Source organism: Brassica napus, chromosome C3, assembly GCF_020379485.1.
Source record: "Brassica napus cultivar Da-Ae chromosome C3, Da-Ae, whole genome shotgun sequence".
NCBI classification, from domain to species: domain Eukaryota; kingdom Viridiplantae; phylum Streptophyta; class Magnoliopsida; order Brassicales; family Brassicaceae; genus Brassica; species Brassica napus.
Genome location: NC_063446.1, coordinates 63,426,274 through 63,452,540, shown reverse-complemented (window position 1 = coordinate 63,452,540; position 26,267 = coordinate 63,426,274). Strand labels below are relative to the sequence as shown.

The following is a 26,267-nucleotide window of genomic DNA, read 5'->3' as shown; positions in this document are numbered from 1 at the left end:
TAACTTACAATTAAACTGCAGTACATTAAGTTATATGGTTCTTGCCAAAACGAAAACACCGTTGGTGTTCTAAGGTCATGTGTTCTATACACAACTTATCAGCTATCTGAACAGACGATGCAATACATTATTTAACCCAACAATCCTAGACTACTTACAAACTATTACTACTACAGGAACCGGGTGGAGTTTTCAGTCTTTGATGGGTCAGAGTCAGCTGTCTTTGTGGCATTTGATGGTGAGATGTGTAAGCTAACCAATGCACATCTTATGGTAAGAACAAAACCACTACATTTAATTCTTCAGTTCTATCACTAATAGACGCTGCTACTAAAAACGTATATGGTTTATAGGTGCAGGACACAGGTGTAGAGAGACACAACCGAAGATCTCTCCCACAGTGTTTAAAGAACTTGGTTGGCAGTACTTTCACCTTCCAGTTGAGGCTATCCCCATTAAACTTCTCCCCATTCCTTAACCAATAGTTTGAAACAGTTCTATGTATATTGTTTATGTTGTTTACTTTTTTATAATGGTTCTTTGGCAGAGGGGTGATAACAACCCAGGAGATGACATGCCCGGAGCTAGAGCAGTGGCTACTAAGCCCTCCAAAACCATCACCAAAGTTCCCCTGCAAAATCCGCTAGTTGGGTGCCTGTGGAGAGATGCAGCTGCTCAAAGAGGCGTCCATGCAACTGTTGCTGGTGAAGTAACTAATGAGGAAGAAGGAGTGCAGGAGGATAGGCGCATTGGAAAAAAAACCACAAAATTCTTAGTTTTCTAGCTTAACGAGTGGCCAAGTCTATAAACCCTTGGAATAATGGTTTACGATTTCATTGTTTCCTTGCATCTTTTCGTTGCTGGGTTTTTCACATATTATTGTTGCTTGGTCTTGGTCACTATGTTTCCTATGGGGTCAACTTTTAAAATAAACTCACATTTTGATAGTTTTCTGCATGTGTTTCTTATTCGTGTTTCAAATAGCTGGAAACGTCTAAATACAAACTCATCATCACCCTGCAACCCAGCTTGAGAATAGATGGTTGCTCACAGTTCTCTTTTTTTTTTTAGCAACTCTTATAGATCTTTTTTATTTACCATTTTTTCGTACACAACAACTCACGCATCTTACACCAAAAAACAACTCTTGCTTCAAATAAGTCATAGTAATATGATCGAATTTGTTAAGTCCAGGATAGTTTTGTAATTATTGAATATGATAATAACAAAGATATATGCCTTTGACTTCACCACCCAAACTCTTTATGATTTTGTGTCACTCTTTTTTTTGGACAACTGATTTCATGTCACTCTCTTTTATCTATTGTTCGTAAAGCAACTTACTTTATGGACTGCAGTTTTTTTCTGAGATATACACCCAAAGAGTATTAATACATAATAACGTAATACTGATGACATTTAAAAATTTAATCTATATATACCCACATTACACACTTACACCTCCCAAACAAAATATGCCCGACTTTCTATCAAAGATGTTAAAACGAATATACCTGCCCCAGTTATCCCGTCCCATTTAAAACTATCCCATTTACATTCTAAACCGTTAATCGAAAATAACAGTGAAATATATTTCATAGTAATATATTAAATCTGATACAATTTATACAAACATTTCATAAAGCATAACTTATTAGTCTGCTGTTACAATAACATGTAAAAAATCTAACTAATATGTATAATTTTATATCATACAAAGTGTACTTTATATATAAAGATAACTGTTTTAATTAATATTTAATTTGCATCCTGCCCGTAGGGCGGGCCGACCCTAGTATTTCTATAATGTTATGTATAAACAGGGCCCCGTTTTTGATGTTGTTTATGGCCCTGAGTAATTCAGGACCGCCCCTGGTCCTATTCTCAATTTCATTACAAAATTTCCCAATCTTGAACATTTAGATCTTCATGACAACAATTTTGTTGGGTCCCAAATCAAATTTGGTCAAACTTGAGTATCTTGATTTTTCTAACAATAAGTTGAAAGGTGAAATACCCGGTTGGTTAAGGAGCGTTCAGTGGTTGATACTTTCTCACAACTCTTTCAGCAGTTTTGGAAAATCATGGGAAGTCTCCGATTTAACACAAATTCAAATGTTGGAGCTTGGTTCAAATTCTTTTCGAGGACCACTACCTAATTGGATCTTAGACCAGTACTTTTCTTAGATATGTCCAACAATAGCTTCAGCGGCTCCATCCCTCAATGTTTGAGTAATACAATTTCTGGTCTCCAAGAGCTAAATTTACGACACAACAACTTCAATGGAGTTTTTCATCCAGACATGTTTCTCAACACTACCATCTTATCCTCAGTTGACATCAGCGACAACCAGTTGGAAGGAGAACTTCCAAAATCACTGATCAACTGCACTACTTTAATTTTTGAATGTGAAAAGCAACAGAATCAAAGACACATTTCCATCTTGGTTGGGTTCTTTGCCGTCATTAAGTGTCATGATCCTCCGAGAAAACGAATTATACGGGCCCTTGTATTATCCTCATGTCTCCGTTGGGTTTCAGAGTTTAAAAATCATTGATATATCACATAACCACTTCAACGGAACTTTGCCGCCTTTCTATTTTTCCAAGTGGCGTGAGATGGCCACTGAAGGACCCTAGGAGCGGTTCACTCTACTGGTTCTGTTTGGATATGAACTCCGGATGGAGAACTGAATGGATTGAAGGGTTGCACGAAGGTTGCGGAAGGCCTCCGATATTCCCGACTCCAAATGGTGCTTGATATGACTCACAAGACCACCAAGTGAAGGATCTCTCGTCGTTACTTGATATGACTCACAAGTCCAACGATTTGAGGAAGTGTTTACTTGGATATGACTCACCAAGAAACAAAACAAGTTCTTACAAAGAACAAAGAGTTTCAACTCAAAAAAAAAGGGAAAACAATCTATCTTACTTCATGGACTAAATTACATACTATAGGGTTTGTAGACAAAGACAATAAAGAGAAATGAAGAAAAGAAGACATAGAAAATGATAAATTTGACTAGAAAATAATAAAGGAGTCAAAGGCGCGGAAACTGATGAAGACCAGTCAAGATAACCCTTAGGCTACTGTCCAGGTTCATTCTGGTCGTGCTGGTCTATGGTGGGAAGGATAAGGACACACACGGGATGATCCACACACCCGCTGGATGTTCCACACGAACAGACTGAACTTTTGGATGATCCGCTTGTCCAAGATGTGTACTGTCATGAGACAAGTCCTGGACAGCTAAGTTTCCATGCCTTAGTGAAATATGAAAGAGAAAATTCCATCATAGGATCAGTCACTGAAGCAAGGACGTCAGTACAGCCTTCGGGACACGCAGTACGCACGAAAAGGGCCATAAGAGAAAATCTGTGAACATCTTTGGATTCCTCTCGTCCCAAGTTGAATCTGGCTTGACTATCAGTCTTAGAATGTTGAATTGGTTGGGAAAGAAGTGATATGGGTCGATCAATTCCATTTCTAGGTCGTGGTTCTAGACTGAGCTCTAATATGGACGTCCGTGAGTCGATACGATGGACAGCACGTGCGGTACGGTTGGGTGATCGGATGGGATGGTACGGACAGTCTGATCAGCACGATCCAATGGGAACACATGTTTGGTATGGACGGAATGAACTGATGGGATGACATGGTCAGTAAGTTCAGCACGATCTGATGGTAAAACCTCGGTTTGGTCGAGCTGGTTGACAAGATCGCCACCTTGGGCCGTGTCCATGATCCAGGCTGGTCGGTGCTCGGACCGCGGCACATCATTTTGTCCTTCTTCAAAAGGATTTGACCTCAAATCTATTTTACCGAATCAAAGGAAAATGAATCAGACAAAAAGAATTTTAAAATCATGTAAAATTCAGAGAAGGAACATTTTGGACATAAAATTCCTTGGAGTTTTGAAGTTGGTTTCCTCGAGTACATGCATCTCCAAATCTAAAACTGATAAGAATGATCTCTGCTTCTGTTCCTGACACCTCTTGGAGACTGATCATGTTTATCCTGGACACTCAAAACAAACATTAAAATACCAGGATCATATGTGCTAGACAAGTAGTTGTTCAGATCAGAAACCAAAGCTTCTTTCCCTAGAACATGTAGCACACGTTTCAGATCATCATGAAGCCTATCAAAGTAAGTGGTGTACACCAGAATGGTGTCAGGGCACGTGATATCCCAGTTCCTAAAGAACAAATTCAAAACATGCGCAAGTTTCTCAGATTTAGAACACAAAAGATTAAGTTCAAACTGAGAATTTCTTATCCAAGGCTCATCATGTTTATCAAAGAAGGTGTTGTAAATCAGAATGTTTTCAAGGCATGAACTACCATAGAACATTTCCAAAACATGTCTAACTTGATCAGATTCAGAACACAAAAGTTTAAATTCATGATCAGATTCAGAATAAAAATGGACAGGTTTCAAAACAGAATCACCACAAAAATCGGTTTCAGCTTTATATGAATTCTGTTCAGCAATGTGTTAACCATAAAATCGTCCAAAGCATATGAAGATGCAAACAAAATTCCATTGATCAGTTCATGTCCATAAGATCTCAGACTAAAGCTATTTTCTTTGAAGACAAATGAATCAAACGATTTTCTTGAGCAGAAAACTAGTTGTTGCACATCAAGCTCAAACGACTTTTCAAGATGATCAAGACCTGAACGTTTATGTCATTGGAACTGACTTTATCAAACAGATCAGGCACATAATTTATGTTACAAAGTTCCTTACAATGCTCTTTGGATAAAGGCATAGGAGTTGTGCCGGGATCAAAGCAAAATCGGTTCTCCATGATGATGGGCGTGATGCTTAGTGCTTTCTCATCAAAGGTTGGACCAAGTTCGTCCAAGTGATCATCTTCCTCATCAAATATGGGATATAGATCAACGTCCATGGGTCTCCTGGTGCCAAGAAGCAGTCCTTGATGTGGGTAGTCGAATGGTTTTTCCTCAAAATCCTGTGAAAATAGAACAAGACTACTCGGATGCTCCGGTTGCAAAAAGGTTAGTTCTGCAATAGTCTGTTCTTTATCAAACATAAAATCAGGTTCTGGAAAAGGAAGATCACAATTATCCTCACAAATCATCAAACTTTCAATCAGTTCTTCATCATACTCATCAAAAATTGATAAAGAATCTGAAAAATCTTTTAGATCTTCAAGGTTGTTTTCAGATTTACCTTTGGATGTTTCACTGATGAATAATGATGGCTCAGCTATAGGTGCAAGTGTGGATGTGCTTTTTTTATGGATCTGGTTGACGTCCTTGAGGGCTTTCACCACTCCCTTCACAAGGTTGTCACAAAACTCCCAGACTTCAAACTGACTGAAAAGCCTTCTTTGATCAGCTTTAAACATCTTAACCTGAAAATTCTCAACACAAAAGGTTAAAATATAAAAATAATCATCACACTCTCAAGTGTTTGATTTCGCTCACTCAAGTGTTTCTCTCAGAATTTGGATAATCACACAAACAAGTTTCCACTCAAGGTTCTAAGAAGAACAAATAAAAGAAACCCAATGGACAATTTCCAAGCAAACACAAGAGAATTTGTTAAGAGAAAAAGATAAGAGATTTTGGTTTGGGAATCCGTTTTAACCACGTCAAAGGCTGGATTTCTCTTCAGCCAGCAGACTTTCTCTTCCACCACCAATCCACAAATCAAACTTTCGACTTCTTTTTTTTCTCTTTTTTTTATAGATCTTTTCTCTTTTTTTATATGGTGGATGGTAATGAGGGGCCCAGATTCAAGAAAGGTAGAAGAAGAAGTGTTATGAAGAAATGGAAGATGAGAAGATGGAATGATTCAGAAGATACCAAAAGAGTGGCCCTGATACCACTTGAAGGACCCTAGGAACGGATCACTCTACTGGTTCTGTTTGGATATGAACTCCGAATGGAGAACTGAATGGATTGAAGGGTCACACGAAGGTTGTGGAAGGCCTCCGATATTCCCGACTCCAAATGGTGCTTGATATGACTCACAAGATCACCAAGTGAAGGATCTCTCGTCGTTGCTTGATATGACTCATAAGTCCAACGATTTGAGGAAGTGTTTACTTGGATATGACTCACCAAGAAACAAGACAAGTTCTTACAAAGAACAAAGAGTTTCAACTCAAAAAAAAAAGGGAAAACAATCTATCTTACTTCATGGACTAAATTACATACTTATAGGGTTTGTAGACAAAGACAATAAAGAGAAATGAAGAAAAGAAGACATAGAAAATGATAAATTTGACTAAAAATAATAAAGGAGTCAAAGACGCAGAAACTGATGAAGACCAGTCAAGATAACCCTTAGGCTACTGTCCAGGTTCATTCTGGTCGTGCTGGTCTATGGTGGGAAGGATAAGGACACACGCGGGATGATCCACACACCCGCTGGATGTTCCACACGAACAGACTGAACTTTTGGATGATCCGCTTGTCCAAGATGTGTACTGTCGTGAGACAAGTCTTGGACAGCTAAGTTTCCATGCCTTAGTGAAATATGAAAGAGAAAATTCCATCATAGGATCAGTCACTGAAGCAAGGACGTCAGTACAGCCTTCGAGACACGCAGTACGCACGAAAAGGGTCATAAGAGAAAATTTGTGAACATCTTTGGATTCCTCTCGTCCCAAGTTGAATCTGGCTTGACAATCAGTCTTAGAATGTTGAATTGGTTGGGAAAGAAGTGATATGGGTCGATCAATTCCATTTCTAGGTCGTGGTTCCAGACTGAGTTCTAATACGGACGTCCGTGGGTCGATACGGTGGACAGCACGTGCGGTACGGTCGGGTGATCGGATGGGATGGTACGAACGGTCTGATCAGTATGATCCAATGGGAACACATGGTTGGTATGGATGGAATGAACTGATGGGATGACATGGTCAGTAAGTTCAGCACGATCTGATGGTAAAACCTCGGTTTGGTCGAGCTGGTTGACAAGATCGCCACCTTGGGCCGTGTCCATGATCCAGGCTGGTCGGTGCTCGGACCGCGGCACATCAGTCACTTTATCCGAAGAATATCTTGACAGCATGTACATGTATAGTGATTTCCGTGTGTCAATGGAAATGGTGAACAAAAGAGTTGATACAAAATTTGAGTTCTAAAAGGCTTCAAGGCTATTGACTTTTCAGGAAACAAAATTTTGGAAAGATACCAGAATCTATTGGGTCATTGAAGGGACTGCGTCTTCTCAACTTGTCAAGTAACGGATTCACGAACGATATACCTCAATCGCTGGCAAATCTGACAATTCTCGAGGCACTAGACCTATCTCTGAATCAGCTGTCAGGTCTGATTCCTCAAGATCTTGGTAGTCTCTCATTTTTGTCAATCATTAACTTCTCCCATAACAATCTCCAACGTCCAATACCACGAAGTACACAGTTTCAAAGACAAAACTGTTCGGCGTTCATGAATAACCCTAGACTCTACGGTCTCGAAGATATATGTGGAAAAATTCATGTCCCTAATCCTACACCACAAGAGTCGGAAGATTTGTCCGAGCCAAAAGAACAAGTGATTAGTTGGATTTCAGCTGGGATAGCCTATGGACCTGGTGTGTTTTGTGGGTTGGTGATTGGACATAGATTCTCTCCCCGCATACACAATTGGTTCATGTAAAAGTTCTACCGAAAGCAAGCCCAAAATAGTCGCCAAACGTGCATGTTGAACACCATCTGTTTTCATTCTGTTTTCATTCTGTTTGATGATTTTGTAATAAACGTTTTATGATATTAATCTTAAATTGAAAATTCATTCAGAAACTTCTTCCTACATAAAACCAAAACCTGAGAGAGTACAAGGGTTTAATTTTAACATACATTAACTTTTTTCTCCTAAATCATAGAGGATGCAAATATCTCAAACTATTGCTTCACACACGTCACTTTTGCTGTGCAAGAAGTGTAGTATTGATCAGAAAAAGACACTATTTCTATTACCAAATATAATTGGGAGAAGTTCATCCAAAACTAGAGCTGGAAGGTGGTATGTGAATCAACTAGTTATGATTTGAGTAGGATATATTTATAGCAAATTCAGTTGGGGGATTAAAGACTATTACTGAACTCTCTCATATGCAATTATTTTTACTCTAAATGGAGATTTTCAAGTACTGGTTCATAAGTTCAAACATCCATCTCTCTTTTCATTCTCTTGAACTGCTGTCAAAAAGGTGAATAAGTTTTCTTATAACTTGTCAGGGAGGTAATGAGGAAAGTCCCAATCTGTCTTGATGTGCTTTCGGCTGATCTCTCTCATCGACCGGCAGCCACTTATGTCAGGTCGAGCTCGTCTCTTAGCATTAGCATATTGGAGTTACATTATGATCACTGGATGTTAAATCCTTCAAATTTATAGTGAATACTGAGGCATAATAATCATGTCGTAACTCTAGTGCCATTAAACACTTTTTCTGTGACAAAAAACATATATGAAGTTTGATCGTAATTTCTCAAGGGGTTTGAAGGAGTCATAAACTATATGCCAAACCTAACGGCACTGATAACCAGCTATGCAAATTCTTCCAGTGTATTTTCCTGCAAAATCAAACCATATTTGTTGTATATGTTACTTTAACAACCCCATCTACTTGAGCAAAACAATATTATAGTGTTATGTGTCTGTCTGTTTGTAGATGAATTTACCTGTAAGGAAAGCCATTTCAACAACCAAAGATGTGACTACACCAATAACGAGCCGCGTAACTCCATTTGGAAAGGTTGATAAACCAATATCCACATCAATCTACACGACGTATCATTGACTTTATATGTTTACAGAGAACACTGCTGTCTGACCATCCACCTCTTCCACTAAGCTACCATGCTGAAAGCTGCAGTCCCAACTGCGTCACACAGGAAAAAAGAATAACATAAATAACTTCAGATAGAGATCAGAATATATTTGGAATTCCAAAGACATTTAAGCAGATCACTCCCTCTATACTACTCATGTCAAAACCATAAACAGCAAAGGGAAAGATTGAAAACGACAGAAACGTACTCTAAACAAGCAGACTACAAATCAAAGTCAAAGAATTTGAAACAATTTGATTGGTTTTAACCTCATAATTCTGAGGTTTCTTCTTGTACTACGCCAGAAGAAGAGGCTCCGAAACGAAGTACATCATATGAATGTACGACAGTCCGATCTTCCTCTTTCCATTCTTAACCATCCACCCTTTCTACACAACAACTTATATGTTATTGTAGTTTACATTTACAAAAGCGGGGATAGCTCAGTTGGGAGAGCGTCAGACTGAAGATCTGAAGGTCGCGTGTTCAATCCACGCTCACCGCATTATTTTAAAAAAATTCATTCTGTTTTTCACAAAATGATCTATCTTGAAAACATAGAAATTCAATATTAGATGAAAAAATCCAAGTGTGTTTGTTTTGTTTTTACATACCAAAATGATAGTGGGATGATTTTTACATACCAAAATGATCTACGCTCACCGCATTATTTTAAAAAAAATCATTTTGTTTTTCACAAAATGATCTATCTTGAAAATGATTTTACGGTTGATACATTGAAGCCGTACATTGGAAAATACGGTGCCCCCAAAAATGAAACATTTTCTATGGCAATTAGTGACATGGTGTATAGCAGTAAAGAAGAATCTGAAAGCGCGAGGGATACAAGCGGATATATGTTGTGCACGATGTGGAGCGGATGAGGAATCGATCAACCATGTGTTTTTTGAATGTCCTCCAGCACTTCAGGTTTGGGCTCTCTCCAAGATACCATCAAACCCAGCTATTTTCCCCACCAGCTCCCTTTTCACAAATGTGGACCATCTCTTTTGGCGAGTCTTCCCGCAGATGGAGGATCATCAGTTTGTGTGGATACTATGGTATATCTGGAAAGGAATGAATAATAAAGTTTTTAGTAATTTGGATATAGATCCTCGAGATACGCTCAAATTGGCAGAAACAGAGTCAACACTCTAGACTGAGGCACATGTACTAAAGGAAAACAAGAGAATATTACCGGTCGAGCCTACAACCCTTCCATTGATCCCAGGAAGATGGTGCTTCATAGATGGCTCTTGGAAGGAAAATGATACTTTCTCAGGACAAGATTGGCTCAGTACTTTAGAAGGTTTTGATGGGCTGTTGGGGGCGAGGAATGTCCGAGCTTGTCTCACTCCTCTGCATGCGGAGATAGAAGCTCTATTATGGGCAATAGAATGTATGAAAAACTTACGTCAATTTCAGGTTACATTTGCAACAGATTGTTCTCAATTGGTGAAGATGGTTTCAGAACCAGAAGAATGACCAGCATTTGCAAATTATTTGGAAGATATCAAGACCCTGAGAGAAAGTTTCATTAGATCAGAGATCATCTATGTACCAAGGACGCAAAACTCAAAGGCGGATAGTCTAGCACGCAGTGTTAGAAAACAACCGTCTTTCGTCGTTCACATGGATCAGGATCTCCCGGTGTGGTTCACAGAGTCAATATGAGTCTGTAATTGATGACAAAAAAAAAAAATCTATCTTGAAAACATAGAAATTCAATATTAGATGAAAAAATCCAAGTGTTTGTTTTGTTTTTTACATACCAAAATGATAGTGGGATGATTTTTACAGTTGGGGCCAAAACTTATTACCCCATGAATTTCTTAAGAAAAAATAGTCTAAAGATGATGAAGTGTGTATTGGCTAGATGATTTTGGTTCAGTATAAGGTGCAAGTTCTTTCTTGTCAATTAGAACAACCTCCTGAAAATAATCAAACAGAAAGCAAAATCAAACTTATAATTAATTTAATGAGCTTATAGAATAGAGGAGTGAAAGATGATGAAGTGTCTGAAGCAAGTTTTGAGATGGGCTTTCTCTTTGAGACTAATGATTTTCTGGAAATTATAGTGGTAAATGTGTGTGTAAACTCGGAACAATCGTTTATATATTTGTCTTCACAATTTCCTTGAAGTTTTGAGGAAAAGCTGCACAATTTACACCAAACTTATTATAAGACCAATCTCTTGATTCATAATCATCAATGTAAGGAGGTTATTTACAAATTCTTGAGGAAATATGGACTCGTCATTGTAGTTCTGTCTCGATCCAATCCATTAGGTATCAATAAACCTCGATGGGCTTCTTGATATGTACACCACCTGCCCATCCATAATCGGTACCTGAAACGTTGCAGCCCGTACATTTCATGAATCATTACATAAGTTTCTTATGAATCTTACCGTGTCTTCTCCGTCGCTCTCCTCGCGTTTTTTTTCTCCCGTCCAGAAAGACGGTGAACGGGGAGAACCATTAGTTAGCTACGTGTTCAAAAAATCAAAACTGAACCGAGTAAACCGGATCATACCGAACCGGGAGTAAACCGGGTAATGGACGATAAACCTTATCCATATCTCCCACTCGAAACAGAACAGAGAGGAGAACACACACAAAAAATCCGATGCTTCTATCTCTGTAAAAATCTCGTGAGGATTTCGCTTATTGGTTCATGTCTGATCTGATTCAATGGCTTCTGTAACATGTCTTTTCAACCTCTCTGCTCATCCCAGATCCTCTTGCAAGGTAATCTCATATCTCTCTCTCTCTTTGCCCAACTCAAATGGTCTCATTGATCGATATAATAATTCTTGAGTGAAATGGTTCCTACGGTTTCCTCATGCTTCTTTCGGTTTACTGCACTTCTGATATCAAACCATTTCTACTATCTGGTTTTCCATCTCTTTTTACTTAGATTGTTCTGTAGTATTAAACTTTGTCCTTTTGAACTTCTTCCACTTTACGCAGCTTGATGGAAGCGTAGAAAGACGGAGAGAATGGAACGGTCAAGTTCCCAAGTCTCTTACTTGCAGTAAGCGCTTAGAGATATGGCGTATAGCGCCATTACAAGCAACAATGAATAGTCCGAGAGGCTTTGGACCACCTCCTCCTAGGAAAACCAAGAAACCCAAAAAGTCAAAACCCGGAAACCAGAGTGACGAAGAAGACGACCAAGAGGAAGACGATGATGAAGATGAGCGTGAGAGAGGTGTGATTCCAGAGATAGTAACCAACAGAATGATAAGCAGAATGGGATTCACCGTTGGTTTACCACTCTTCGTTGGTCTTTGTTTCTTCCCACTCTTTTACTATCTGAAAGTGGGATTGAAAATCGATGTGCCTACATGGGTTCCGTTTATTGTTTCCTTCGTCTTCTTCGGTACGGCGTTAGCTGGTGTGAGCTACGGGATCGTGTCGTCGAGTTGGGATCCGTCGAGAGAAGGTTCCTTGTTAGGTTGGAACGAAGCTAGGAAGAATTGGCCTGTCTTTTGGCAGTCCTTTTGGAACTCCTCAAGCAAGAGATAAGACAGAAAAACAAAAACAGCTTTGATCATTTCTTACAAGAAGATACTTCAAGAGTACTTCTGTAGATTTTCTATATAATTTTCGTTATGCAATCTACGATTCTGCCAATCCAACTGAAATGAATTAGAAAGTAAAAGTACACAATAGCTACATAAGTAGTCCCAAGCCAACTTTATTGCAAACCATGAAGTCAAGCGTCACGCATAATACAAACCATCACACAGTCAAAAGTATGGAAAATAAAGTAAAACAAGAAACTGTAGACGACACAAAAGACAAAACTGAAAAGGAGCAGTTTAAGTTTTTTTTTTTCTTTTTTGATGAAATGACGACTTAAAGGACAAAGCAGAGTATATATTATAAGATATTCAGGAGTAAAGTTGTTGAGAGGTATTTGGGTCAGCCGGCGACTTTCCTAGAGTAGGCACTGGTGGCGGGTTGGGTTGGTCTAAGGAACATGTCACGTTTTTCTCCTACACAACCTGCTTTCATCGGCGGTGGCTTCAGCTGCTGTTGCTGCATCACTGACACAGAGTGTCTTCGAGACACGGTTCCTCTGACGCTCATGTTGGAAAGTTTATCAGCAGTCTCGGACACACCACGCGCGACCCTGTTCTTGCTCAATGACGAACCTGCTGCATTACCTCCAGCTAAATGGATTTTGTTTTATCAGAATTAAGGAATATAATCATTGTACGTGTTACAAGAAATAAGAGTGGTGTTAAGGTTTTACTTACGAGGACTCTTTCTACCGGGTGGTCTGTATTTGGAGTCTTTGACAGAACTTCTCACCGGTTTAGTGTTCCTCGTTCCATCTTGCTTAGCCATGTCGAGTTTCCTCTGGACGCCACTGCCAAAAGCAGCACTTGGCTTTGGAGAAACATTGTTGAATGGCTTGGCAAGAGACACAGTCTGCCTTTTAACTGTTTGGTGCTCGAATGATCCTCTTGGTCCAACTAAAAAGAAACAAATTTGAAATTTAGTTTTTTGACAATCTCAAAGCAGATATATAATAATCTATACCCTGATATTGGCGATCAACAAACTAAAAATATACCAGGCGGAGGAGTTCTTGCAACAGATGGCTTGGGTCGGAGAGATGGTGGGACATAAAAGCAACTCTGCCACATGAGAACACGATTAAATTAACTGATCAAGAAGAATCATAGTCGATGGAAATACTCTATGGTGTACCTGAAAGAACGGGTGCTGCAGAGCCTCTGCAGCAGTGGGTCTCTTGCATGGATCCCAGGAGCAAAGCCGCTGAACAATCATGAAAAAGTCAGAGATTGGTGTCCGAAAATTAGAGAAATATGTCCAAAGCTATTGGGAACTCCTTTTAAAAACTGTTAGTTACCGTAATAAGATCAATTGCGTCTTCACTAGCAGATGGCATCAAGCTTGAAAGAGGCACACCAGAAAGCTGTAAGATGACAACAGTTAGTAGCTCATTAAAAAAAAAATTACTGAGGCTCAAGACATGTTACCTGAGGGAATTGATAGTTTATGGTGTTAGCAAGATTAAGTCCCTCTAACCAGGTCTCCTCAGTTGGACTGCCTATGACACTGCAGATCTTATAGATCTCATCTGCTTCACTGCAAGGTTGATACGATAACATTTTCACTTGTTTATTAGCAACATTTCTAATCACCAAAATACAAAATTAATCACTGCTAAGTTACCTAGCCCCTGGAAATATAGGACGAAGAGACAACAACTCAGACATAATAGCTCCCATCGCCCACATATCTAGGAAAAACAAACATTTGACACATTGTTTGGCAGCAGATCATTGAAGAGAAATTATAATTATTTCTTACTATAGTATGGATACTAACCAACTTTTGATGTGTATACATATGACTGAAGGAGTACTTCAGGCGCCCTGTACCTATTAGTACAAACATTCTTGGGTCAGTATGGCAGTAATGGTATATCATCTAATCGACCATATGGGTAACGAAAGACTCATTACAACACAACAAGAAAAGCGACACTTACCAGCGTGTAGAAACATACTCGGTAAAAGGTGGACTCGAATTAACCTCCCGTGCCAAACCAAAATCAGCAATCTTAATGATGTCTTTAGAGACTAATAGATTTTCTGTAACAACCAGCACAGTATAAACATATATTATTGACAAGCTATTGAACCACGATTGCTAAAAAGTAATTAAAGTCAACATTGTCAATCTTCACAGCTGATGTTTAAAGCTTTGTATAAATTACACCTCCAGGCTATCAATTACCTGGCTTAAGATCGCGGTGAAAGTAACCTCGCTGATGCATATAAGAAAGGCCATGAAAGACTTGAAAGCACCATTTTTTAATAACAGCTTCTGTAAAAAGCTTTTGTCGATCTTTCATTAGCTGATAGAGGTTGTAATCCTGATCAAGCAAGAATGACATGTGCAGAATCAGTGATATTGATTAAAGTGTACGCAGAAAATAGCAAACGACAAGGAGGAAGAAAGTATACCATGTACTCAAAGACAAAGTATAGGATATCATGTTCGCGGATGACTTCCTTCAGCTTCACGATATTTGGATGATCCATTCTCCTAAGCGACTGATAGGAGAAAAAGAGAGGAATAAGTAAACATACACTACACAAGACAAAACAAAACAGCAGCTCAACAAAAGCAATTCACTACCTTCACTTCTCTCAGATTGATACATTCGTCCCATGAGTAGTACTTCTTTTTCATTTTCTTAATTGCAACCTGCTCATAGAAACTTCAGATGGTAAGAAAATCAAGCACATACATTATACAGGCCTAGATAACCCTCAAAGAAAGCAACTTACAACTTCACCCGTCTGCTTATTGATAGCTCGCCACACGGTACCAAAAGTTCCATCACCAACCTCTTTAATTAACTTGTACCTGGATAAGCAAACTCATAAGCAATACATTAAGGGGTCAGATACCAAAAGATGTTAAGAAAAGTTGAGAGAACTCTGAGTAACCTGTCCATTGTCTTTCCGGTAAAGCAAAGTAGCCTCTTTATTTTATGTATGTAAATAACTTCTGAAAGATTTATATAGCATTAATCTTCCAGTTGTTCGTAGCAAGGACTGAACACCAAAGCAGTAAAATCAATGATTCTCCAGCTGTGTAGACTAGACTGACTATTATTTACTTTGAGCACCAAGGGGTTGACCATTAAGGGAAAAGAAAGGCAGCAAGGGAAGAGCAAAACACATACTGAGAACTCAAAGACACAAAGGAACCAACAAGAAAGAATATGTTGGCTAACAGGAAGGACCGAAAGCTCACAACATCTCACTCAGAGGTTTAGACTCAAAACTCAGAATAAAAAAAAAGTTATATCCTTGTTCAACCAGCGCCCATAAGAACAAGATATGGAAGAGAGGGCTACCAAATCTTTGTCCGCAGGGAGAAGATTAAGAGGTTTCTCTAGGAATATAAAAAGGAAGAATTTGCAGACTTCAGACCTGAAAAAGAAACAAAAAGGGCAGACATTATAAGTCCTCTGATAAAGACAAAATATATCTTTTAAAGTTTTGGGGGTATCTGAGATCTTCTGTTTTCATCGTGTTCTTATATTGTTCCTTTCTTTTTTAGCAGATTTACAATTTCTCAAACTTGCTTATTTTGCATTCAGTCATAAAACAAGTTATAAATAAATAAAAAAAACCTATTAAACCTCCAATTGGAATATTTACAAGGAACTAAACATATATACTAAAATCATATACCTGTGTCAGAAATTAGACAACTAAGTGCAGTTAACGAAAGAGCCGACAAGGAAATCAGAAGGAACAAGAAACCGCCAATCGAGCGCTTCTTGGAATGAGAAAAGCTGATGATTGTAGCAGCTTGGCCAGACGAAAACTTGCTCCATGCCCTCAGAAGAAAACAACCCACTCAAAAGGAAGCCTGATTGAACCTGTAGCAATGAAAACCAATTTAATTCAAAGAAACAATCAGAAAACAGTCCAGTCCACCCGAAACAGCATAATCAATCTAAGAGACTGTTCATGCAACATCCAAAACACCTAGCATTCATTCACTTATTCAAATGCAGATTCGATCACAAAATCTTATCAATACCACCCCAAATCGATCAGCCTAACCCTAAAAACTCGATAATCGGATCAGGATCGAACCGACGAAAACCAGATCCAATCTGATCAAACGCGAAAAGAGCAAAACAAAATTGATAATCAAATTCGCAAAAGTCAAATCAGGAAACAAAGAGACGGAGATCTGCGATCACGAATACCTCAGAGCCAACAGGCATAACCTCCGTCGCCGACGACGGAAAGAGACGGCATCCAGAGCTTCTACCTCTTTTATACTTTTTAGATTTTTTTCGATTTTGAGTCCAACAAATATCAAAATCCTTTCCACCTCCACCTCTCTCTCTTTCTCTTTCTCTTTCTCTTTCTCTTTGTTCTCTTTCTTTGTGCGATTCTCTCGTGATGACCAAAAAAATCCAACAATTTATATTCCCTAAGCTATAAAGAGAATATTTTGTTCCTTTCCTTTCGATTTGCTTATTCAGTCAAACTCTTTTTTTTTTTTTTACACAAATAAACCATCTATTTTTATTCTTCTATTTTAAAATCATTTTTAAAATTTATAGAACGTATCCATTAAGTTAATGAATTTAATAATTTTAATTAAATAATATAAACTACAACTTCTTTAAATTTGCATAGATTTTCGACAACAGAATGATTTATTTTTGGAGCTAAATATTGGATAAATTGTAAATTAGAAACAAATTTTAAGGTTTTTATATGAATATTTAAACATCAGTACTATCATATTCTAGTTTAAGAAAAATAGTTTTGAGTTTTAAAAGTTTTTTTAGTGATTTTAAAATATTTGAATGGACTTTTTAAGTAAAAGAAATATAAATCTAAATTTTATAATGATTTTTGAATAAAGTAATTTTATCTAATGTGAGATTCTAAATAATTACAAATCCTTTTTTCCTTGCGATATTTTATATCCACCTTCTTTACCTTCAAAACCAGTAGCAGCTCTGGTGATCGGCGCGTGGCGGCTCTGTTAGCGCCAGCGCCGATCAGATCTATCGGTGATTCTCTCTCTATGTATTGAGTTTGGTGAAGCCGTTTCTGAAGGTCGTATATGCAGTGATGGATGTGGCTGGTTTTGCCTTTCGATCTCGATCTAGATTCAACCCTTCATTGGTTTGCGGGTTCTATTTAAGTTTTTCTTATCTAAATCTCTTCATTTATTTCGTGGAGTTTGCTGTAGTGGATTAGTATTGGTGTTTTGTCCTCATCTATTTGGAATTTTGTGGCTCTACCAATGGTCTTTTGGTTCCTAAGCTCGTAATGTTTTTGGGTTATGGTGTTGTCGTGAACGCTTTCATGTCTTTGTTGCGGTCTCTTTCAGTTGTCGGTGAGTATTGGCGGGTTTGACCTTGTTTTCTCCAGTTTATGAGATTGGAGTGTTCTGTGTAAGGCTTTTATCGAGGCGTAGTTTGGTCGCATGAAGTGCATCACTGCCGTATTCGGAAGAGAGTGTGACCCTAGAATGGTTCGATCTTGACGGGTTATAAAGTATGGGTTCGTTGTTTTGGAGAGGAGTCCTCTCAGTGTGGTGTCGCTAGAGGTTGAAGTTATCGTTCGGTGGACCGTGAGCGACAATGATAAATCTCGTTCAGAAGCACCTGGAGTTGTTGGGTTGTTGCAAGTTTGGTGTGCTAATTTCACCGTGAGTTCCATTGAATTTTCAAGTTAGTTGTGGAGTTGTATTTGTTTGTTTATGCTGCGCCGGTGTGAGTTCTATTTGCATGTTCATGGGCTAGTGTTGCTTTAAATCAGCTTATGTATCAAACCTTGTATTCCTCCTTTGAATTAATATTAACAGACGGAAAAAGTAGTTTAACAAAAATCAAATTAATTATTTTATCTAAAATCATCTAAAATTCAATAAAATCAAATCATTTCAAATTTTATATTGATTATATTTCTTTAGTTATAGGTTTATTGGTAAGTTGATCATAGACCTATTAGAATATGGAGTCCTTTAGAGTATGCAAGTGCTTTGTTTCGATGTGATTTTTATCAGGTCCAAATAAAACAATAACATACTAGATGGTGTGATGCGTGAGTTTTTATATTAATATTTGTTTATTAAATGGTTTTAGCATTTTGTAACACTACAATTTTTATTGGTTTTAAAATATATATATATAAAGAAATGTTCATCTCTCTTGGCGAATCCACCTCATAAAATAGAGAAACCTAGGCCTGCCACGTGTCTCAATAAAAGCAAATACATTGGACTCCTCTTGGTTATCTGCTGGGCTGAGAAAGAAACAAAAGTGTGGCCAGTTTTTTCCTTTACCTTCTTCACGAGTTTAGGGTTCATCGACTCCTCTGAAATCTGATTACGATTCTAAAAATGGAGGTTCTGAGAGGTCGTGTGAGAGGAGACTTCGTGAGTAATCTATGCGTCGATGTCTGTTTGTGTCGTTTAAAGGTATTCTTCTCTAAAAGTAAAACTTCAAACATAGCTTCAAAACTATTTGTATTTTATAATATGGACCTTATATTTGTCATAACTAATTTGAATTCATAAAACTTTTGTATATAAATAGCACATATATAAACATATTACAACAATATTAATTAATAAAATATTCTATAAAAATTTAAATAAAAATAACTTAATTAATATTAAACTTCAAACAAATACCATATTATTCCATAAAATGATTTTCGTAATGCATATATGATCTACTAGTGCATTTCGAAGTAAAAATGGCTCTCATCGTTTTTACTTTGTAAATTACAAGCTAAAAGTTGTTGAAATCGAATGATAATGATACTTGTAAACACATATCAGAACAAGAAAGTAAAAGAGAAATATAAAATATTGCTAAAAGACTATTTTTCGATGATATTAATACTCGTGAATATATTTGATATGAACAATAAAGAATTGTATGAAAAAGACATCAAAAACAACAACAACAACCATGTTCAGTTACACAAAAAATTAGGACAATATTTGAAACTTTTGAAGGTTCCGGATCAAACTTATCTGACTATTAGTGTTGTTGTAATATTTAAATTTGTGTAATAGTTATGTCTTCATGTAATTTTAAAAAAAAAAACTTTTTTGTTAAGTTTTTTTTTGTATATTATTGTTATCTAAATCTAGTTTAAAATATTTTAAATCTTATTTTAAAGTTTTATTTAATTTTATGTGTAAAATTTTAAATCTGTAAACAAAAAATAAAATATATATGAGATATAATTTTTTAAAGGTTTAAAACAATAAACAAGAAAATATTTATGAATCATAAAGGTGATGTGTGATTGTAGGGATCAAAATGCAAATAAAAATATGAAACTTCAAATTTGAAGTTTTGATTAGTGAAACTTCAAATATAGAGTTTCACTCTTCAAAACTTCAAATTTGAAGTTTTGAAATTCGTTTTTGGAGAGCAAAACACTTTATTTTTTAAGTTATAGAGTGTCTTTCGGAGATGTTCTAATAATAGACGTTGGAAAGATGCAACAGATTAATATTTTCCTTTAGCAAGAAGAAATAAAGGAAAGATACTTGTTTATAATGGATTAATGGACCAACAACGTCTTAATGTCAATTCTACAAAACAAACGTCGTAAAGATCTCAAATCAATATACCCAGCTCTAACTTAACCATTTAAATAAAAAATTAAGTTACAATTTTTTGAAAATGAATAATATATTTCTCACCAAGAATATACTATAGGAAAAAGTAAAAGTTGATAAATTTGCTGGGATAATAAAAATGAATTTGTAGCTTTAAACAGTTTCATCGGCTTGAAGCAAGGTAAAGAAGTGAAGAACCTATGGTTGTTGTAGTGACTTTGTTCTCAAGAAACCTCCGGACAACACACAAAGCTTTAAGCTTAAGTTTTGGATTTGTCCCCCTTCTTAATCTAAACATCTCAGTTTAACACCAGCCACTACTTAATCTAATTATTTTTCACATCATCTATGAACAATATTAATCCCGATAAATAATTTATAAAAAATTACGTTGTATACAAAATAAATTGATAATGTATTCTTGGAGGTAGAGCTGGGCATAAAATCCGAAACCCGAAATCCGAACTGAAAAACCCGATCTGTACCCGATCTGAAATGTAAAAAATACCTCAATGGATCTTGTATGGTGTTACAAAACATATCCGAACCCGAAGTGTTATTAACCGAACCCGAACGGGTAACCCGAAAACCCGAAAACCCAAAAAAATATCCGAAGAAACCGATCCGAATATCCAAATTAATATATAATATAAATATTTGAAACATGAATATGTATTTCAAATATTCAATTTCATATTTATTTGGATATGATATCTAACAATAACTATTTAAAATTTAAATAAATACCTTAAATACTCCATTATATTACAAAGAAGCATATATTTCTTATGTTTTACTTTTAAATTTTAGATTTTACTTTGGATATATCCGAACCGATCCGATATAATCCGAATCCGAATGATATATGGTTACTTCGAATATATCCGAACCGATCCGAAACCGAAGTGTTATATCCGAATCCGATCCGTACTTGTAAATTTATTAGAATGAGACGTAGGAGGTGTTACAAAATAGAACCGAAATCCGAAAAACCCGATCTGAACCCGAACGTCCATGCCTACTTGGAGGAATTAAAGAAACCGCGTTCTCCGCTTCTTCTGATCCATGCCGAGCCGTCTCATCAGGATGGTGAGATCGATGCTGATTGAAAAAGATGCCAATGAATGTGTAAGAAAACGACCTAAAAACAACAAGACAGTTGAAAAGTTGGCCAGCAGAATGGAGATCATTAATGACTCTTTGAATGGTGCAGTACATGGCTCGAAGTGCGAGGTAGAGCGCCCGAGGGGCGAGGTAGAGGCCTTGAAGGCCGAGCTAAGGAACCTGAGTGCTCTACGATCTACTTGCGCATCTCTTCCTCCTCTACTTGCGCATCTCTTCCTCCTCTCCAAAATGTAGAGGTAATCCAAATGCATACATGTTACATAAATCTTCGTGATTTGGTTCTTAGTGGTTGCTCAGTTACCAATTACTTGAATCAAACGCTGGTGGTTTTGCTTCCAGCTCATGCTAGATTATGACCTTTCCATAGTTCTTCTGAGAATGTTCAGTCATAATTTTTCAAAGGCAAATCTCCAAAATAGCACATTTCTAAGTTTATATCACAAAATAGCACTCCAAAACTAAAATGACCAAAATAGCACATTTCTAAGTTTATCTTTTGAAAATTTTAATTTTTTTATTTTTCAAAATTTGAAATCTTATCCCCAAAACCTCATTTTCTCAACTCTAAACCCTAAACCCTAAACCCTAAACTCTAAACCCTAAACCCTAAACTCTAAACCCTAAACCCTAAACCCTAAATCCTAAACCTCACCCTTTAACTCTAAACCCTAAGTTTGTGATTTTTGATAAAACATTAAGTGCTATTTTTGTGACTTTTGACCTTGAGTGCTAGTTTGGGAACAAAAACTTGATTTAGTACTATTTTTGTTTTTTCTCATTTTTCAACTGTCTTGTTGTTTTTAGGTCGTTTTCTTACACATTCATTGGCATCTTTTTCAATCAGCATCTCATCATCCTGATAAGACGGCTCGGCATGGATCAGAAAGAAGCGGAGAACGCGGCTTCTTTAATTCCTCTATTGTGAACTCACGAACCAAGCTGTTTACCTCTAACAGTTTTTTTTTTTAATCTTTTAATAGATGTTGGAAAGATGCAACATATTAATATATTAATAGGCCCTGTTCGTTTCGTGGTCGCCAGCGTCAGCGACCAGAGTCAGCGACCAGCGACTGCGACATGATGTCGCTGATAGTTGTTCGTTTGAAGGTCGCGCGATTGATCGCAGCCGTTGTCGCTATGTTGTTCGTTTCCATGTCGCGCGATTGATCGCAGCGGTTGTCGCTATGTTGTTCGTTTCGGTATCGCTGGCGACCAAATATTTATTTTTGACATACATTTTCTCTTGTGTACGGCCCTGTACATACATACATTAAAAGTATGATTAGAGTTATTTATATTTTTCAAAATTTTGGTTTTGTAACTCAATTTTTATTTTTAATTTATATTGTATCTTGTACCTAAAACTATATTAATAAACTAAATATAAAATAAATGTTTTAAAATTTAAAGTCAAATGTTATGAAACTAATAAATAAAAATCAGTACAAATCCAAATCAAATAAACTAATAAGGTAATCGATATCCTCTACTCAACTCACTAGTAATATGATCACGTAAACCTTCCATGACTCTATCACCAGTAGGCTCATATGGAATATGTCCACCATGATCATCACCATCTTCTTCTTCTTCTTCTTCTTCTTCTTCTTCTTCTTCTTCATCTTCATCTTTTTCTTCTTCATCATTATCACCATGTGTATGATATTCTTCTCTTCTTTGCCAACGCACAAAATCATTATCTTCTCGATGTGAATCACGTATGAAGTTGTGTAGAGCCATCGTTGCTGTTACTAGCTTTATCCATTTGATCAAACCATACTTTGGATGCCTACGGTCAAGAATTCTCCATTTTGCTTTCCATACTCCAAATGTCCGTTCAATCACTGATCGCAAGCTTGAATGTCTCCGGTTAAACACCTCTCGACTGTTTGTTGGCGGTCCTCCTCTGTTGAACTGATCGAGATGGTACCAAACTCTGCGATATGGACCAAGATACCCTGTTCTTGTGGGATATCCCGCATCAACCAAATAGTACTTTCCATTTGGCGGATGTGGAAAAAAGGGCTCGTTCCTCGCACAGTAAGTCAATACCTTTGTGTCATGTGCTCTACCCGGTACACCCACATAAGCATATATGAACTTCATATCAAAGTTACATATAGCAAGGACATTCATGGTCGGCTCCTGTTTTCTACCTCGGTATGCTTCTGCATTTCGCTTAGGAGGGCGAACTGAGATATGAGTTCCATCCAATGCCCCAATACAATCCTTAAAACATGGCCAGTATCGATCATCATCTCTCAAAGCAGGACATACTCTTGTGAACTCACCATCTTCTGGTTTTAGTGCATCTGCAGCAAATTTCAAGAGAACACTCAAAACCTCTTCAAGTTTCCTTTTGACCGTATCCAACGAACGTTGATATCTTTCTGCAATAACCCGTACCGTCTTATCTTGACCCACCACTTCAAGGAACATTGCAACCCCTTCTTCAATATAGACATTGTTCGTCTCTTTTAACCCATATCTCGTCGCTAACATCTTACACAAATCTTGAAATGTCCTCTGATTCATGCGAAGAATATCATAACACTGTTGATCTGACCCGTGCATAAGCTGCTGAACATGATGCCATCCAGCACCTCGATCTGTTCTTTGAAGCAATCTCTCTGGCTTAAGCACATCGTCCTCATATTCATCCTCATCATCATAATCATCATCATCATCATCCAAGTACCACCTAACCATCTGCAAGTAATTAAAATCATATATATATAAGTTGTGAATATGAGCTACAAAAGTCATAACAAAAAATATTCATTCGCTTAACAATTGTTACAATCTGAGTCGTAACAAAAAACTGAAACAAAAGTCATATTACAATCCTCCATAAATCTTAATTCCAATCATATGCTCAAGGTAGCTAATCCTATCATCATCACTAGGGAAAGATATAAAGGCCAGTCTGTTTCCTTCATCAGCTTTGAGATGGCTAACAGCAGCAATGTGAAATAGTGGCCACTTAATCACTCCAGGCAGCTCATTAAGTATCTCCAATACTTTGTCTAATCGGAACTTACGATCCTGTTGCAACACCACACGATCCTCTGCCATTATCTCTAACATCCTTTCAGCTATCTTATTTTTTTCTGCCAGAATTGCATTTCGTACAACATAAGGCTCTTGATCAACTTCTTTACGCTTTGTTTTTGACTTTGAACATCCAGCTCTACTTGTTCCTTCTCTTGGTGCTGGCATATCTGTTCTTAAACCTGTCCCATATCCATTTCTTACTAAATCTCTCTTCAAACTTCCTAGGGATGAACTCTCTTCCAACTGAATTCATGCCAGTCCTTGGTCTGTTCCCTTTCTTTTTTTCTTCAGCATAAAAGAGTAAGAAAATACCGACATTCTTCGTCGGTCCAGGTCTAAATAACAAGTCTCATCAATAGACAAACAAACTAAACTAGCAGAAAAAACAATCACAAAACATTTAAGAAACAAGAGCTGAATTAGAAACTTACATCATTAGCTATTCTTTCTGTCTAGTTGTGGTTTATGTCCAAATCTGTAAAAATGTCAACACTGTCATTAAGAAAGCAGAACAATTGATCTTCATCATTAAAACAACAAAAGAAAAAATGAGACTTTGCTAAGAGAATTACCTTAACACCAGCACTTCTTATTGCTTCCAAGTTTTCAAAGCCTTCCTGTTGTACCAAACCAAGATAAGAACTAATAAATGTTAGAAAAAAAATACATGGAAAATGTGTATGAGATATCTGCAAACGTGTATACACAACAAGTGAACCTTGAAATACTTCTGGTCAGTCAAAACACTGAGACAGCTGCACCACCTCTTTCATAAGATTGAGCAATCTCGACCTGTCAGTAACACAACCGCATAAATCATGTAAGAAAAATAGAGAATCATATTGTAGAACACCAGAGCATGAAAAAAGCAGCAAGAGTACGTTTTAAAACATGCCCATCTCACTGATTTCACTAGCAATAAACCCTTCTAAATCTCTCAAGTGAAAGGCAAAATTTAGAACTTTCTGAAAGTTTTAAAGAAGGATTTCGAATCAGAGAGAGAGAGAGAGAGAGAGAGAGAACTGACCTTTGAGCTTTGATGGTAGCCTGCGTGAGAGAGCTGAGGAGGAGAGATGATGAAGAAGCGTAATGAAGAAAGGCGTAAAGAAATCTAGGGTTAAGGGTATTGTTTTGTGATTTTGAAAATAAATCAAGGGTATTTTTGTCTTTTTACACTATTTTATTTTTTTGATCGCTGGTTTTCGATCGCAACGCTGAAATTTTCAGCGATCAAAATTTCTGAACGCCGAACGCTGGCGTCTGGTCGCAGCGATCAGTCGCAGAACCGGCGACCACCAAACGAACAACGTTTAGTCGCTAGGACTGGTCGCTGCCGCTAGCGACTTGCAAACGAACAGGGCCATAATCGTTTATAATGGATCAATGGACCAACAATGTCTTAACGTCAATTCTAAAAAAAAAATATCTTAAAGATCTCAAATCAATATACCCAGCTCTAACTTAACCATTTAAATAAAAATTTAAGTTACAATTTTTGAAAATGAATGATATATTTCTCACCAAGAATATACTATACGAAAAAATAAAAGTTGATAAATTTGTTGGGATAATAAAAATGAATTTGTAGCTTTAAACGTTTCCTTGGCTTGAAGCAAGGCAAAGAAGTGAAGAACCTATGGTTGTTGTAGTGACTTTGTTCTCAAGAAACCTTTGGACAACTCACAAAGCTTTAAGCTTAAGTTTTGGATTTGTCAGTTTAACATCAGCCACTATTTATTTATTTAATCTAATTATTTTTCACATAATCTATGAACAGTATTAATCTCGATAAATAATTTATAAAAATTTACGTGGTATACAAAATAAATTGATAATGTATTCGGCCCAAAAAGTTATTCAAAATTTGCTGGCCCATTACAGTGTACAAATCAGAGGATAAGTTTTCAACTTTCTACAGCAAACAAAAGTAACTTGAAGGTACATTAAGCAAATGAGTATTGACACACAACAAACAAATCTTACTAACTTCTCAGCCCAATTAACGAAAATCACTTTCTTTGTTTTTTCTTGTTTTTGGCCCAAAAAAATGCGATGAAGGGAGACAGAGAATGATATTGTTTTTTTTTGTATT

At 37.0% G+C, this 26,267-nt stretch overlaps 3 protein-coding genes, 1 long non-coding RNA gene and 1 other non-coding gene across 7 annotated transcripts; 3 read left to right on the top strand and 2 right to left on the bottom strand.

Annotated features, from left to right (window-relative positions):
• The first annotated feature begins 32 nt into the window (after positions 1-32).
• Positions 33-947, top strand: LOC125583835. The gene is made up of 2 exons (XR_007320882.1): positions 33-273; positions 354-947. It is a non-coding gene; the product is annotated as an uncharacterized LOC125583835 (long non-coding RNA).
• Positions 948-9,251: 8,304 nt separating this feature from the next.
• On the top strand, positions 9,252-9,324 carry TRNAF-GAA. Its single transcript has one exon. It is a non-coding gene; the product is annotated as a tRNA-Phe (tRNA).
• A 1,594-nt stretch (positions 9,325-10,918) lies between these two features.
• Positions 10,919-12,457, top strand: LOC106360926 (protein PAM68, chloroplastic). The gene is made up of 2 exons (XM_048751363.1): positions 10,919-11,569; positions 11,792-12,457. Exons 1-2 carry the CDS (start codon positions 11,513-11,515, stop codon positions 12,347-12,349), a joined length of 615 nt encoding a protein of 204 aa, XP_048607320.1. The 5' UTR covers positions 10,919-11,512; the 3' UTR covers positions 12,350-12,457.
• A 48-nt stretch (positions 12,458-12,505) lies between these two features.
• On the bottom strand, positions 12,506-16,264 carry LOC106360925 (cyclin-dependent kinase F-4-like). 3 transcript variants are annotated; one of them, XM_048751360.1, is made up of 15 exons: positions 16,072-16,264; positions 15,319-15,807; positions 15,157-15,235; positions 15,005-15,073; positions 14,830-14,919; positions 14,600-14,738; positions 14,352-14,454; positions 14,189-14,241; positions 14,033-14,099; positions 13,837-13,945; positions 13,707-13,772; positions 13,544-13,612; positions 13,407-13,470; positions 13,087-13,305; positions 12,506-12,999 (listed from the first exon to the last, which is right to left on the bottom strand). In XM_048751360.1, exons 2-15 carry the CDS (start codon positions 15,324-15,326, stop codon positions 12,749-12,751), a joined length of 1,386 nt encoding a protein of 461 aa, XP_048607317.1. In that variant the 5' UTR covers positions 15,327-15,807; positions 16,072-16,264; the 3' UTR covers positions 12,506-12,748. The 3 variants fall into 3 exon arrangements, with proteins under 3 accessions (XP_048607317.1, XP_048607318.1, XP_048607319.1); XM_048751361.1 differs by lacking the exon at positions 16,072-16,264 and having other exon boundaries at positions 12,506-12,984; positions 15,319-15,806; XM_048751362.1 differs by lacking the exon at positions 16,072-16,264 and having other exon boundaries at positions 12,506-12,981; positions 15,319-15,806.
• LOC125583237 (protein ALP1-like) lies at positions 16,092-23,830 on the bottom strand. Its single transcript, XM_048749872.1, has 2 exons — positions 22,811-23,830; positions 16,092-16,262 (listed from the first exon to the last, which is right to left on the bottom strand). The coding sequence occupies exons 1-2, from the start codon at positions 23,828-23,830 to the stop codon at positions 16,092-16,094; spliced, it is 1,191 nt and encodes a 396-aa protein (XP_048605829.1).
• Between the last annotated feature and the right edge of the window lie 2,437 nt (positions 23,831-26,267).

Excerpts from the sequence above, each read along its gene's own strand:
- LOC125583237 (XM_048749872.1), bottom strand. The coding sequence starts at position 23,830 with ATGGTTAGGTGGTACTTGGATGATGATGATGATGATTATGATGATGAG. Across the intron at positions 16,263-22,810 it reads ATCGAGAAGATAATGATTTT|GTTCAATCAGGCTTCCTTTT; the intron begins GTGCGTTGGCAA and ends TCATTGCTACAG.
- LOC106360925 (XM_048751360.1), bottom strand. Across the intron at positions 14,920-15,004 it reads TCAATCTGAGAGAAGTGAAG|TCGCTTAGGAGAATGGATCA; the intron begins GTAGTGAATTGC and ends TTCTCCTATCAG. Across the intron at positions 13,946-14,032 it reads CCTATATTTCCAGGGGCTAG|TGAAGCAGATGAGATCTATA; the intron begins GTAACTTAGCAG and ends TCAACCTTGCAG.
- LOC106360926 (XM_048751363.1), top strand. The coding sequence starts at position 11,513 with ATGGCTTCTGTAACATGTCTTTTCAACCTCTCTGCTCATCCCAGATCC. Across the intron at positions 11,570-11,791 it reads ATCCCAGATCCTCTTGCAAG|CTTGATGGAAGCGTAGAAAG; the intron begins GTAATCTCATAT and ends CACTTTACGCAG.